At 44.2% G+C, this 16111-nt stretch overlaps 1 protein-coding gene across 1 annotated transcript in view; it reads left to right on the top strand.

Annotated features, from left to right (window-relative positions):
* The first annotated feature begins 674 nt into the window (after positions 1-674).
* The window catches only part of yars1 (tyrosyl-tRNA synthetase 1), a 51663-nt gene continuing 36226 nt past the window's right edge, over positions 675-16111 (top strand). Inside the window, exons 1-7 of the mRNA XM_085962660.1 lie at positions 675-753; positions 7894-7985; positions 8608-8754; positions 11799-11974; positions 12122-12251; positions 13416-13496; positions 14741-14833. Coding sequence (XP_085818786.1) covers positions 7929-7985; positions 8608-8754; positions 11799-11974; positions 12122-12251; positions 13416-13496; positions 14741-14833 — 684 coding nt within the window. The 5' untranslated portion in view covers positions 675-753; positions 7894-7928. The remainder of the gene's footprint in view (positions 754-7893; positions 7986-8607; positions 8755-11798; positions 11975-12121; positions 12252-13415; positions 13497-14740; positions 14834-16111) is intronic.

The following is a 16111-nucleotide window of genomic DNA, read 5'->3' as shown; positions in this document are numbered from 1 at the left end:
CAGTGTCAAGACAAGTGCTCTCCTGTTTTGATGCAAAAGAAACATTGATGCACCAGATTGACAAATTTTATTTTGCACTGAATAGTTTTAGATTAAGAAAATATTTGCACATTGCTCATCCTATTATGTTCCACTCTTAAATCACTTAGGAAAACGATGTGAACTCTCTACCACGAGTCCTTGCAGTAGGTTTGACCTCATCTCTTTGGACTTGCCAAGTTTCATTTATTAAATGGGACTCAATTATTTTGCTTAAAGGTGTGGCATAGTTTTGATGCCTGCCATTCTTAACAAAATAAAACTCTGTGTGATGAACAGAAGACTGGTCAGGGATGAAACAGAGCCATTGTGCCTACAGAATGCTGACTCTCTGATATTCCACCATAGCATACAACTTGTAGAACCCCTAAAATTTGTGTCTCTACTCCCCTCCTCTCAGATTGTTCCAGGAATTTATTGCAATATTATTAAATAATATTTCCAGGAATTTGTTGCAGGTAAATAACATGTGCGTGTGATGATAGACCTGCTGTCCTTCCCGCTAAGAAGCTGCTGCAGGCAACACACTGTCAGCCAGTGGTACAGTTCACTGCTGTCAGCAATGGCTGGGGTGCGCAGGCGCAGGGGAGAGTGATCGATGATTGCTGCTCGGCGGCGGCTCCTGCGTCCGCGCAGGGCGGCGTGTGGAGGCTGATGCAACCGGCGGGAGGAGGCGGCGCTGCTGCAGTCACCGCGGGGCCGCAGGAGCACACGGTACGGACAATACGCGGGGCTTGGTGCCGGGACGGTCCGGTGTTATGGGCTCTGAAGGTGCCGGCGGGTTACAGGGGTCGCCATGGAGCCGGTAACCAGGGCAGCGGGGAGCGCCGGGATACGGCGTGCTGCCGGCACTGTCCTTCCCTACAGTGACCGTGGCTTCACTAATACACTGAGGCAACGCATGGGGCATTAATGCAGATGGTCGGTCTGTGCCAGGGCGCACAGTGGACAGTCTACCCAGGAGCCCGGTGGTCAGTCTCTGCCAGGGTGCCCGGTTGGTCTGAGCCTGGGCTCGAGGTCGGTCTGCCAGGGCACGCGGTTGGTCTGTGCCAGGGCACACGGTTGGACTGTGGGTCTGTGCCACCAGGGCACGCTGTGGGTCTGTGCCAGGGCACAGGGTCAGTCTGTGCCAGGGCACGCGGTTGGCCTGTGGGCCTGCCAGGGCGCCCGGTCAGTCTGTGGGTCTGTGCCAGGGCACATGGTCGGCCTGTGCCAGGGCACGCGATCAGTCTGTGGGACTGCCAGGGCGCGCGGTGGTCAGTCTGTGCAACGGCTGATCTGTGCCAGGGAGTGCAAGAACCAGACAGTGCGTTGACACAAGTTTTGCATCTGTGAAGCTTTTTCTGAATTGACTCCAAAGTAAAGCAGAGTGAGACTACCTCGTCTAAGGAGTCTTGCTCCTCTTTGCTGCAGTGTTAGGTCGGCATTGACTCCAGATTCAGGCTGCATTTATACCATAACTGCAGCGTTGTTGTGAAGAGTATTAATACAGTTATAGGAAGTGTGAATGCAACAAACAATTCCAAATTCACAGCAGATGTCAAGATCAAGTAATTGTTAAGGATTGAGAAATACGGTCAAATTAAACAATTGGGGCAAAAGTAAAAAATGCTGGTAATACACAGCAGGTCAGTCATAAGAACATAAGAAATAAGAGCAGGAGTAGGCCATGCGGCCCCTCAAGCCTGCTCCGCCATTCAGTAAGATCATGGCTGATCATCGACCTCAACTCCACTTTCCCACCTGATCTCCATATCCCTTGATTCCCCTAGAGTCCAAAAATCTATCGATCTCGGCCTTGAATATACTCAAAGACTCAACATTCACAGCCCTTTGGGGTAGAGAATTCCAAAGATTCACAACCCTCTGAGTGAAGAAATTCCTCCTCATCTCAGTCTTAAATAGCCTACCCCTTTATCCTAAGATTTATTAAGAAAGGGAAGATAGATTATGAAAGTAAATTAGCAAAAAATATAAAAACAGACAGTAAAAGTTTCTATAGTTATATAAAAAGAAAAAGGGTGGCTAAAGTAAATGTTGGTCCCTTAGAGGATGAGACCGGGAAATTAATGGTGGGAAACATGGAGATGGCAAAAACACTGAACAATTATTTTGTATCAGTCTTTACAGTAGAGGACACTAAGAATATCCCAACACTGGACAAACAGGGGGCTCTAGGGGGGGAGGAACTAAATACAATTAAAATCACTAAGGAAGTGGTACTTGGTAAAATAATGGGACTCAAGGCGGATAAATCCCCTGGACCTGATGGCTTGCATCCCAGGGTCTTGAGGGAAGTAGCGGTAGGGATTGTGGATGCATTGGTAATAATTTTCCAAAACTCACTGGACTCAGCAAAGGTCCCGGCAGATTGGAAAACTTCTAATGTAACACCATTATTTAAAAAGGGTAGTAGGCAGAAGGCTGGAAACTATAGACCTGTTAGCCTAACATCTGTGGTTGGTAAAATGTTAGAGTCCATTATTAAGGGGACAGTAACGGGACATTTGGATAAACACAATTTAATAGGGCAAACTCAGCATGGTTTCATGAAGGGGAAGTCATGTTTAACAAATTTGCTTGAGTTTTTTGAGGAAGTAACATACAGGGTGGATAAAGGGGAACCAGTGGACGTAGTGTATTTAGACTTCCAAAAGGCATTTGACAAGGTGCCACACAAAAGATTATTGCTCAAGATAAAAAATCACGGGATTGGGGGTAATATTCTGGCATGGGTGGAGGATTGGCTCTCTAACAGAAAGCAGAGAGTTGGGATAAATGGTTCGTTCTCAGATTGGCAACCAGTAACTAGTGGTGTTCCGCAGGGGTCAGTGCTGGGTCCCCAACTCTTTACAATCTATATTAACGATTTGGAGGAGGGGACCGAGTGTAACATATCAAAGTTTGCAGATGATACAAAGATGGGACGGAAAGTAATGAGTGAGGAGGACATAAAAAACCTGCAAAGGGACATAGACAGGCTAAGTAAGTGGGCAGAGATTTGGCAGATGGAATACAATACTGGAAAGTGTGAAGTTATGCACTTTGGCAGGAAAAATCATAGAGCAAGTTATTATCTTAATGGCAAGAAACTGGAAAGTACTGTAGTACAAAGGGATCTGGGGGTCCTGGTGCACGAAACTCAAAAAGTTAGTATGCAGGTGCAGCAAGTGATCAAGAAGGCCAATGGAATGTTGGCTTTTATTGCTAGGGGGTTGGAATATAAAAACAGGGAGGTATTGCTGCAGTTGTACAAGGTATTGGTGAGGCCGCACCTGGAATACTGCATACAGTTTTGGTGTCCATACTTAAGAAAAGACATACTTGCTCTCGAGTCAGTACAAAGAAGGTTCACTCGGTTAATCCCGGGGATGAGGGGGTGGTCATATGAGGAGAGGTTGAGTAGATTGGGACTCTACTCATTGGAGTTCAGAAGAATGAGAGGCGATCTTATTGAAACATATAAGATTGTGAAGGGGCTTGATCGGGTGGATGCGGTGAGGATGTTCCCAATGATGGGTGAAACTAGAACTAGGGGGCATAATCTTAAAATAAGGGGCTGCTCATTCAAAACTGAGATGAGGAGAAACTTCTTCACTCAGAGGGTGGTAGGTTTGTGGAATTTGCTGCCCCAGAAAGCTGTGGAAGCTATATCATTAAATAAATTTAAAACAGAAATAGATAGTTTCCTAGAAGTAAAGGGAATAAAGGGTTACGGGGAGCGGGCAGGAAATTGGACATGAGTCTGGGTTCGGAATGGTCATGGCCCTGTGGGTAGTGGAGCGGGCCCAGGGGCCGTGTAGCCTTGTTCTGCTCCTACTGTGTTCTAATTCTGTTAGATTTCAGGAGATGGTTTTATTCCTGTTCCTGGCTGGGGTGGAGATCGCCTTTACAGAAGGGAAGTACTGTAGAAAATATAGGGACAGAGTGATCTCCTGGAAGAATTTCGATCGCCCAGATGGGTCGGAGAGGAATTTCCCAGATTTTTTTCTCCCAAATTGGCCATTGGGTCTTTATCTGGTTTTTCGCCTCTCCCGGGAGATCACATGGGTTCGGGTGGATGCAGAGTGATAGAAGATTTGAGGTTAGGATCAGATCAGCCATGATCTTATTGAATGGTGGAGCAGGCTCGAGGGGCCGATTGGCCTACTCCTGCTCCTATTTCTTATGTTCTTATGTTCTTATACCCCCTAGTTCTCGACACTCCAGCCAGGGGAAACAACCTCTCAGCATCTACCCTGTCAATCCCCTTCAGAATCTTGTATGTTTTAATGTGATCACCTCTCATACTTCTAAACTCCAAAGAGTATAGGCCCATTCTACACAATCTCTCATCCCAGGAACCAATCTAGTGAACCTTCATTGCACCACCTCCAAGGCAAGTATATCCTTCCTTAGATAAGGAGACCAAAATTGTACACAGTACTCCAGGTGTGGTCTCACCAAGGCCCTGTACAACTGTAGCAAGACTTCCTTACTTTTATACTCCAACCCCCTTGCAATAAAGGCCAGCATGCCATTTGCCTTCCTTGTTGCTTGCTGTACCTGCATGCTAGCTTTCTGTGTTTCTTGCACGAGGACACCCAAATCTCTCTGAACACCAACATTTGAAAGTTTCTCACCATTTAAAAAATATTCTGTTTTTCTATTCTTCCTACCAAAGTGAATAACCTCACATTACCCTACATTATACTCCATCTGCTGCCTTACTGCCCACTCACTCAGTCTATCTATATCCCTTTGCAGACTCTTTGTGTTCTCCTCACAGCTTACTGTCCCACCTAGCTTTGTATCGTCAGCAAACTTGGATACATTACACTCGGTCCCTTCATCTAGGTCATTAATATAGATTGTAAATAGCTGAGGCCCCAACACTGATCCTTGCGGCACCCCACTAGTTACAGCCTGCCAACCTGAAAAAGACCTGTTTATCCCTACTCTTTGTTTTCTGTCCGTTAACCAATCCCATCCATGCTATTATATTACCCCCAACCCCATGAGCCCTTATCTTGTGTAATAACCTTTTATGTGGCACCTTTTCGAATGCCTTTTGGAAATCCAAATATACTGCATCCACTGGTTCCCCTTAGAAGCTCTTACAATCTGTTTTTATATTTTTTGCTAGTTTTCTCTTTCTATTTTTTCCCTTTTTATCAATTTTTTGGTCATCCTTTGCTGGTTTCTGAAACTCTCCCAATCCTCAGGCTTACTAATATTCTTCGCAACATTATAAGCTTCTTTCAATCTAATGCGATCCTTAACTTCTTTAGTTAGCCACGGATGGATCACTGATCACGGCATCTGAAAAGAGATGAAAAGGTTAACATTCTTGGTGGTACACCCTTCATCAGAACCGTGGTCTGAGGCTGCAGGAACGATCTGAAATATTATTCTGTCATGTTCGTGATGCTGGTAGACCGATGCATATTTCCAGTATTTTGTTTTTATTTCAAATCTCCGGCATTTGCACTTTTTTTTCCTTTTATCAAAACATGCAGATCTGTCTTCATTTTTAAAATTGAGATTGAGACAAAAAAGTACATTTTTAAACCCAAATGAATGAGAGTGAGCAGATGTTTTATTTTATTTGCACGAATTCCTAAATACAATGAATCTGCTGGCCTTTCTCAGTTTTGAAATAGAGAACAGCAAACTCATCACTTCACTTGTACAGATAAAAAGGAAAAGTGCAAATACTGGAATAAACAGGAAACACTGGAAATGTCAAAACATCTGCGAGTTAGTTGGAATCTTAAACTGAAAGATGTCCTCAATTGTGGTTGATTCAGTATAAATCTGGTGATTCACTGCAAACATGTTTAACTGTGATCCTCCTTTAATTGTGTGTTTGGTGCGCTGTATAATATGCAGTAACATAAAAATCAGATATTTAGATAGCTATTTACTTTGATCTGAGGGACCTCTCATTGCTCTGTGTCTGCAATGATACCTGGTGCCAAAAAAAACCCTTTGCCTTATGTATATCACAGAATAACAGCCTGAAAGTGTTCAAGGATGCAACAATTTTTGGAGATTCAAATGAGGTTGATAACCTGCTCTTCATTCTGTATGGTTTATGATGATATGATTTCCCTCTATTATGTTGCTGCTTTATAATATATCTCTGTTACATATTTCAAAATAATGAAGGTAAAGAAAGAAAAAGCTTACATTTAACGGCGGGAGCAATCCACTCTCTAATGTTTTGAATAGTGCCATGGGATCTTTCACATCCACCTGAATAGGTAGCCTTGACTAAGTGTCTCATCTGAAAGATGGTACCTCTGACAATGGAGCACTCTCAGCCTTGCACTTGCGTATTAAATTCCATTCAAACTCCAGTTCAATTCCTACAGACCTGCATTAACCACTTAGAAACAAAGAAAAATAGGAGCAGGAGTAGGCCATTCGGCCCTTCGAGCCTGCCCCGCCATTCAATATGATCATGGCTGATCCTATATCTCAATACCATATTCCTGCTCTCTCCCCCCCATATCCCTTGATGCCTTTTGTGTCTAGAAATCTATCTACAGGAAACTCTCTTTTTACCGGTACCTAAATAACCGGAAATCTCTCTTAACCGGCAAAATTCAGGAGTAGGTTCAGGTAAGTTTTACTTCATACTAGTGGCCATGTAACCGGGGTTCCTGGATCTGTGGTCGTGTAACCGGGGTTCCTGCACCTGTTGCCATGCAACAGGGACGCCTGGATCTGTGGCCGTGTATGGGGCTCTCGTACCTTAGTAAGTATACCTCTCTCTAATCCGGACTTTTTGATCAACCGGCACCACGCCGGTCCCGTCGGTGCCGGATAAAAAAGAGTTTCCTGTATCTCCTTCTTAAATATATACAGTGACTTGGCCTCCACAGCCTTCTGTGGTAGAGAATTCCACAGGTTCACCACCCTCTGAGTGAAGACATTTCTCCTCATCTCTGTCTTAAATGTCCTACCCCGTATCCTGAGACTGTGACTTGTTTTGTCCAAGCCTGTTGTTGGAACATTTTTGACTATAAAAAAGTACTGGGAGGAGGCAGTAGAAAGCTTAGAAGTGAAGCCCTTCTTAACAATCTAAGTAACATTTTCTGCCTGAATATGTTGATATTCGGATTATTCATGACGTTTTATTGCAGTAAATCTTCTGTCAGTTCAGTACTATAGAAGTATTTTAGACCCCGATTCAGGATAAACTGGATATTAGTCACAGAATTTGCTTCTGAGAAAGATTCAGGTTCTAACAATGTGGGTGAGAAACAGTAGCAACAGTGGCACAGTCTTTATTTTGCACATGGAAACTTTTTTCACCCAGAGGGTGGTGGGGGTCTGGAACTCACTGCCTGAAAGGGTGGTAGAGGCAGAAACCCTCATCACATTTAGAAAGTACTTGGATATTCACTTGAAGTGCAGTAGCCTACAGGGTTACGGGGCCAGAGCTAGGAAGTGGGATTAGGCTGGATGGCTCTTTTTCGGCCAGCACAGACACGATGGGTCGGATGGCCTCCTTCTGTGCCGTAAATTTCTATGATTCTATGGGAGTCTTATTGTCAGGGTCCCTATTTTAAAAATGAAGTGGTTACAAATAATATATTATTGGTTATATAGTTAACAGGGACCAATCAAATGCCAGAAAGTGAATAGTTACAGAGTAGTATTACAGTATATAGATTGACAAATATTTGCTTTAGATTTTACATTGCCATTGCAACCTTTAAGAGTTAGTCATCTAAACATAAGGAAGTATTCGACTGGAGAGGTTCACAGGTGGTACTGGCAAAGTTTGTGAACAGCAATAAATTTTCACCTGTAACAAGCTCGAGATTTTGTTTTCCAAAGCTAATGGTGTTATTTTTCTTCCAGTTTATCTCAGGTAATCAGTGGGAGAATTCAGCATCATGGGGGACAATAAGAATGTTGAGGAGAAAATCCGTCTTATCACCAGGAACTTGCAGGTATGGTCTTGTAATGTAAATATCAAATTCATTTGAGATGAGGAAATTCTTCTTCACAGAGTGATGAATGTACGGAATAGATTGCCAGGAAGAATGGTAGAGGCAAAACCACTGGAATCTTTTAAAAATCAGCTGGATGCTGAAATGCATGGAGTTTAGGGCTGAATGGCCTTCCTCACCGTAATGATATGTGAACACAAACCTGTTGTAAATTCTCACACTATTAGCTAATATACAAACTGTACACTACACTGTATGGTCACTGTAAGAAAATAGACTGAGAAAGTATAACAAATGATTATAAATAAACTACCTTAATGAACAATGTTCAAATCATAATGTTAGTAGAAAAGCAAGAATCAGAATAAAAGGAAAACGATCTGTACATATTGGAGTCTGTGAATAATTGATTACCTTTTAGAGACCAATCATTTCACTGAAAAGCAATCATTTTCTCGTCTGTATGTTGAACTTTCAAGCTTTAGCCATTTCAGTTTACTTCATATTGTCTACTTGACAGATACACTTTACCCCAGGAAAAAAATCATTAAAAAAAATGATTTTTTATGCTCAATCTACATGGACATTTGAACAAAACAAACTTTTCTTGCATTTTTTGCAGGAGGTCCTGGGTGAGGATAAGATGTGTTCAATTCTGGAGGAACGGGACTTGAATATTTACTGGGGAACCGCTACCACCGGAAAGCCTCATGTAGCGTACTTTGTGCCAATGTCAAAGATCGCTGACTTCCTAAAAGCTGGATCTGAGGTGAGGATGGTTTTCATACATTAGGTGCAATCAAAGACAACTGTAACAGATAAGATACCTCGCTAATTTAACTCATGTTACTGCAAACGCAGAAGGATTTGTACTACAAAGCAACAGACAAATCACAGATTTTTCATAGCCTAATGTACGTTCTAGCACCCCCTTTTTTGGCAATTGCTGGTCGATTCTTTGTTTCAGCTGCTGCATACAGGCGGGCAAAGCACCACAGGATTCTGCTGTTTGGGAAGGAGATACAGAAATATAGTGCGGGAGGTTCTACTGCAGATATTCTGTACAGTTCTTGTGTACCTAGTATAAAAATGTAGGTCGGATATACAAGGCCCATGGTACTGCTTCAGTCAATCTTGTAGAAAACTGACAGCATAGGTACAAATGTGATATTCATTAATGATTCTAATTTCCATAATACTGTATCATTATGATGTTGCACAGTGAGTTTCCATATATATTTTTAATTGGGAAAATCTGCCCATCTTTGTTCAGGAGGCAGGTAGCCTGATGGTAATGCCTCCATTGATGCTGTTTGTAATTGGTCAATAGGTGAATATGAAAAATCAGTTCAGGAACACCTCTTTCACCAATATTGAAAAGATCCTAGCCTGCACTTAGTGTTTGCACGCAGTGACTCACTTAAGATCAGGAACTCAGCGATGCAACAACTTGCATTCATACAACGCCTTTAACATAGTAAAACGTCCAAAGGCGCTTCACAAGAGCGTAAATAGACAAAAATTGACACCGAGGTGACCAAAAGCTTGGTCAAAGAGGTAGGTTTTAAGGAATGTCTTAAAGGAGGAGAGGTAAAGAGGTTTAGGGAGGGAATTCCAGAGCTTAAGGCTTAGACAGCTGAAGACGCGGTCACCTATGGTTGGGCGATGGAAGTTGGGGCTGCACAAGAGGCCATAATTGTAGAGTTAGTTCTCCAGACAGTTGTAGGGCTGGAGGGGGTTGCAGAGATGGGATGGGGCAAGGCCATGAAGAGATTTGAACCAAGGATAAAAATTTTAAATTTGAGGCACTGGGGGGACAGGGAGCCAGTGTAGGACAGTGAGCACAGGATGATGGGTGAACGGGACTGGGTGCCAGTTAGGATACGGGCAGCCAATGTAGGACAGTGAGCACAGGATGATGGGTGAACGGGACTGGGTGCCAGTTAGGATACGGGCAGCCAATGTAGGACAGTGAGCACAGGATGATGGGTGAACGTGACTGGGTGCCAGTTAGGATACGGGCAGCCAGTGTAGGACAGTGAGCACAGGATGATGGGTGAACGGGACTGGGTGCCAGTTAGGATACGGGCAGCCAATGTAGGACAGTGAGCACAGGATGATGGGTGAATGGGACTGTGTGCCAGTTAGGATACGGGGAGCCAATGTAGGACAGTGAGCACAGGATGATGGGTGAACGGGACTGGGTGCCAGTTCGGATACGGGCAGCCAATGTAGGACAGTGAGCACAGGATGATGGGTGAACGGGACTGGGTGCCAGTTAGGATACGGGGAGCCAATGTAGGACAGTGAGCACAGGATGATGGGTGAACGGGACTGGGTGCCAGTTAGGATACGGGCAGCCAATGTAGGACAGTGAGCACAGGATGATGGGTGAATGGGACTGGGTGCCAGTTAGGATACGGGGAGCCAGTGTAGGACAGTGAGCACAGGATGATAGGTGAACGGGACTGGGTGCCAGTTAGGATACGGGGAGCCAGTGTAGGACAGTGAGCACAGGATGATAGGTGAACGGGACTGGGTGCCAGTTAGGATACGGGCAGCCAGTGTAGGACAGTGAGCACAGGATGATGGGTGAACAGGACTGGGTGCCAGTTAGGATACGGGGAGCCAGTGTAGGACAGTGAGCACAGGATGATGGGTGAACGGGACTGGGTGCCAGTTAGGATACGGGGAGCCAATGTAGGACAGTGAGCACAGGATGATGGGTGAACGGGACAGGGTGCCAGTTAGGATACGGGCAGCCAATGTAGGACAGTGAGCACAGGATGATGGGTGAACGGGACTGGGTGCCAGTTAGGATACGGGGAGCCAATATAGGACAGGGAGCACAGGATGATGGGTGAACGGGACTGGGTGCCAGTTAGGATACGGGCAGCCAATGTAGGACAGTGAGCACAGGATGATGGGTGAACGGGACTGGGTGCCAGTTAGGATACGGGGAGCCAATGTAGGACAGTGAGCACAGGATGATGGGTGAATGGGACAGGGTGCCAGTTAGGATACGGGCAGCCAGTGTAGGACAGTGAGCACAGGATGATGGGTGAACGGGACTGGGTGCCAGTTAGGATACGGGCAGCCAATGTAAGACAGTGAGCACAGGATGATGGGTGAACGGGCCTGGGTGCCAGTTAGGATACGGGGAGCCAGTGTTGGACAGTGAGCACAGGATGATGGGTGAACGGGACTGGGTGCCAGTTAGGATACGGGCAGCCAGTGTAGGACAGTGAGCACAGGATGATGGGTGAACGGGACTGGGTGCCAGTTAGGATACGGGGTGCCAATGTAGGACAGTGAGCACAGGATGATGGGTGATATTATGGAGGTGGAAGTAAGCGGTCCTGGTAATGGAGAGAATATAGGGTCGGAAGCTCAGCTCAGGGTCGAATAATACACCTAGGTGGCAAACAGTCTGGTTCAGCCTGGGAATTTGGCCAACGAAGGAGATGGAATCGGTAGTTAGGGAACAGAGTTTGTGGCAGGGACCGAAAATGGTGGCTTCGGTCTTCCCGATGTTTAATTGGAGGAAATTTCTGCTCATCCAGCCCTGGATGTGGGACAAGCAGCCTGACATCACGGAGGCAGTGGAGGGGTTGAGAGAGGTGGTGGTGAAGTAGAGCAGGAAATATCACCCCTCGGCTTTCTGCATCATTGTGCTGCACCTCAATTTCTGTGTGAATATTTTATAAGGAGGTCACGTCATCAATTCCCAGACATAATGGAAGTTGCGTTTTAAAATTATTCATCCAAATAACTCTTAGTTTTAAAATCTTTATCTTTTCCCTTCCATTCTAGGTAACTATTTTGTTTGCTGATTTGCACGCTTATTTGGACAACATGAAAGCTCCCTGGGAACTGCTCGAGCTGAGGACACAGTACTATGAACATGTCATAAAAGCAATGCTGGAAAGTATCGGTGTACCAATAGAAAAACTCCGATTTGTGAAGGGAACTGATTATCAGCTAAGCAGGTAAGAAATAAATTATTAGCCTGTAGTAATATAATCTGAGAGATGGCAGGAAGGAATTGCTTTTGCTTTCCTTAATGGGTTAAAGCTCTTTATTTCTTTTGACTGTAACGAGTTCTCCAACATCAGAATGTGTCTGTATGTTTTCAGGGAATACACTTTGGATGTCTACAAGTTATCCTCTGTGGTGACTCAGCATGATGCCAAAAAGGCTGGCGCAGAAGTCGTTAAACAAGTGGACCATCCACTCCTCAGTGGTCTCCTGTATCCCGAATTACAGGTAGGAATGGGAAAGACCGGAAACGGAACAATTTAAGGGAAATCAGTTTCTGTATAACCTGTCCATTATTAATATATTGACGGGGATTTCAAGTTATTAAATGTAAAGATTAAGTATTCGCTGCTCACGATGTGGTCTCCTACATTGGGGAGACCAAACGCAGATTGGGTGACCGCTTTGTGGAACACCTCCGTTCAGTCCGTAAGGGGGACCCCGAGCTTCCGGTCGCCTGTCATTTCAATTCACCGCTCCACTCCCACTCAGACCTCACCGTCCGCGGCCTCTTGCATTGTTCCACGGAAGCTCAGCGTAAGCTCGAGGAACAGCACCTCATCTTCTGATTAGGCACTTTACAGCCTTCCGGACTCAATATCGAGTACAACAATTTCAGATCATAACCTCGACCCCTATTATATTTTTATATATTTTTTATCCACACCTTTGGTTTGTACCTTTTCCTTTTTTTCTCTCCCACATGGCAGCTGTCTCTCACTCTGCCAGTGCATTTCACACTTCATCTAGAGCCGTCTTTTGTCTCTTTACCTGTCCTATTACCATCTCGTCTCATCTTGAATATCTCTTAATGTCTCTTCACCTCTCAGACCTCCCCTTTTGTTCTTTCATCCCCTCCTCCATTTCCCAGCCCCCAAACTGGCCTTTTAATCTGTTTCATTTCCTGCTTTTTTCTCAGTTCTGAAGAAGGGTTTCAACCTGAAACGTTAACTCTGTTTCTCTCTCCACGGATGCTGCCTGGCCTGCTGAGTTTTTCCAGCGTTTTCTGTTGTTATTTCGGATTTCCAGCATCCGCAGTATTTTGCTGTAAGATTAAGTAATAAGCTGGTGTTCAAATGATGCCCATAAGCAACTTGAGTTTTACTTAATAACGTTTCTGTCTTTTGTACTCCTCGATTCATTTGCATTCTTATCAACTCACAACTATCCATAGTGTGTTCATAATCATGGTGCTCTTCTAATAATTCTCTGAGGCTACTTTTAATACTTGTGATGAACTTAATGGGCAAGAGATTGTTTCCGTGTGCCTTTTCTTTTTGTACTGAAAGTTACAATATCACCATTGACAGAAAACTTAAGCTGATTTTTTTTCCCATTTCATTCCTGAGGGTTAAGGTATGTTTTTTTTAAAATCATTTTCTGCTCTTTTAGGCCTTGGATGAAGAATATTTGAAGGTCGATGCACAGTTTGGTGGAATTGATCAGAGGAAAATATTCACCTTTGCAGAAAAGGTAAATTTATTATCTTCTAAAATTGGCAATTACGTAAACGGATTCGGGAGCCAAAGCAATGCATTTAAATATTAGGCTGGAATATTTGGATCAGGAGTTGTGTACCAGAACTTAGCTATCCCTAACACAATATATGTAGAATTTAGACTGCAGCAGATCTTGAGCAAATTTCATTAGGGAATTTTTGTGATGGGGCACTGAGTTTCCTTATGAAAGATGGGACATTTTGAAGAACTGTGTGTGTTACAAATGAAGGCTTTCTCGTTTAGTAACTTCAAAAATGTGTTTTATTGGGCTGTAATTTCATTAAGTTCCTCTCACCAGACATAGCATTCCATTTTATAAATAGCATGGAGCTGTCTGCGTGGATCATTTTCTGCATCGTTTCTTCCCCTTCAAAAATATTTATGCCTTTTCGGAAAAATTTAATGCCCTTGTAATACTAAGATCTTGTGTTGTATTCATTTTGGTAGAGAACACTGAATTCCATTGTGCAGCTGTCAAACTAAACGTATTTTACTTTGTCAGCGCCACTGATTCAGATGCCACTGCTTTATCTGCATTGAGGAAGAGAAGAATCGTATTGAAGCATGAATTTGAAATGATCACAACTTAATTTGGTTTGCTGTGAAGCCAGATTGTTGATTAGATAGGGTGTTGTGATTGAGACGTAACAGCTTCTCATTCTCGATAACTTTCTATGAGCTTTGAGATAATTGGGGAGATGATTTACCGGGCTGCAGTTATTGATCCTTATTTGTTGATAGGCACAGTATTAGTAGTATTTGCTATCGTAACAGTATTAGTAGAGGTTAATAATGTAATTTATAACGACACACACATGCCATTCAGTTAAATGTCTCGGCAGCGTTTTAATGCAACTCTTTAGATAAATAAAGTTCTGTTTCTTTGATACTAAAACAGATGAATTAATCATCTTGCATTGTTAAAGCAAAATGGTTGTTGCCATTCATCACAATAGTTACTGCTCTTCAAAAGTAATCCATTATGTGAAGCACTTTGAGACATTTTGGTGATAAGGCACTGTATAAACAAAATTAGTAGTAGTGTTAGTACAACGCATGCTTTTAAGGTCTGATCTTTTTAAAACCCTCCTCTCAGTTCTTGTTTGTCCTCCAACTGTTCAACTCCTGAACTGGCTGCTCTTTGTAGTTGTAAAATTTAAAAATCTTGAACTACTATGCTAATGTATTTAACTTTAATTGTTCTTTGTATTTATGCAGTACCTTCCAGCTCTTGGGTATGCCAAGCGTATTCACTTAATGAACCCTATGGTTCCAGGTCTGACTGGAGGAAAAATGAGCTCCTCTGAAGAGGTATTACTTACTGATGGCTTTCATTTCATATTGTATTGAGAGTAGTTTTACAGATATTGTTAAGGTCCAGAAAAGTGAGCAACTGTATAGTAAAAGCTAATGTATATTTATTTATAACAACTAGATTATGTCTGCTGAAAAAATATATTTAAGTCTGGCAACCAAAAATATGAATGAAGTTCATGATTTCAAATTCATGAGACATTTTACACTTGGCGATTTATGGCTTTTCAGAAGTGAAGTTGTGCAGTTGACATCAAAGTACTTAATTCCTGAAGGCTCTTCAGGTACCTTATTAAGACATCTTGGGGGAGAAATTCGGTTGTTAGCGCCACCGGTTAACGCCTAAAGAGGCCGAGAAGTGGGGCGTTAGCCAATTTCCGGGTGGGCGCAAGGCGCCTAGTGCCTCGCCCCATATTGAGCATGCATTTAGCGCCGGCGCTAAATCTTAGCGCCCGCTCATGGGCGCAGGCTGATTATGACGTCATTTGAGTGTGCAACGCCTTTTGGGCGCCCTGGACCGGAAATTCAGTGGCGCCCCCCTCCGTAGCGCCTGGCGCTAATAGTGACAGCTTACCTGGACCTTACCAAGTTGCTCTCGGGCTGGAGGAGCGTTATTTAAAGGGGACTGGTGTGGTTTAAAAGCGGCAGCCATTTTTGGATCACAACTTCCTTGAGAGCTACAAAGAGTTGCTGAGCTGCACACTGAGAGCCGTTTAACCACTGAGCTAGCGCAGGCAGACGATCTTCAGCCTTCTGACCATCACCTTGCTGTTGGTGAGCCTTGACAACAGGGAACCTTCCTGTGGGCACTTATTATGGGGGCTGCATTGGAGGGGAACGTCCTGCTGCTGAATCATCTGGAAAGGGCACTGAGACGCTGGGAGAGGGGGGTGGGCATGGCCAGACGGAGGAGGGCCAACAGATGTCGCCACAGCAGACCTTACGCTAGCAGGGTTTTCCGACAGCAGTTTTCCTACATGAACATGCCGGAGGAGCAGTGTGTCAGAAGGCTGCGATTTAGAAAGGATGTGGTGACTGAGCTGTGCCAGCTGCTTCAGCCGGATCTGCAGCCTCAGATAAGGTGCAGGACATCTCTGTTAGTGGCTGAGAAGATGGCTGCTGGCCTGAACTTCTACGCGAGCGGCTCGTCTCAGGCTGCGCGTCAGAGGCTGATCAGAAGTAGCTTCTAGGCCCCTCTCACAGAATGCTTGTTGCCATTCCAAGAACAGGAATGGAACTGGTCTGATACCCCCAAGCCGGTGAAGGGCAAGATGC

Source organism: Somniosus microcephalus, chromosome 20, assembly GCF_052327205.1.
Source record: "Somniosus microcephalus isolate GS21.2 chromosome 20, FLI_Smic_1.0, whole genome shotgun sequence".
Taxonomy (NCBI): Eukaryota; Metazoa; Chordata; class Chondrichthyes; order Squaliformes; family Somniosidae; genus Somniosus; species Somniosus microcephalus.
The sequence above is the reverse complement of the archived record's forward strand: the minus strand, read 5'-3'. Positions and strand labels throughout refer to the sequence as shown.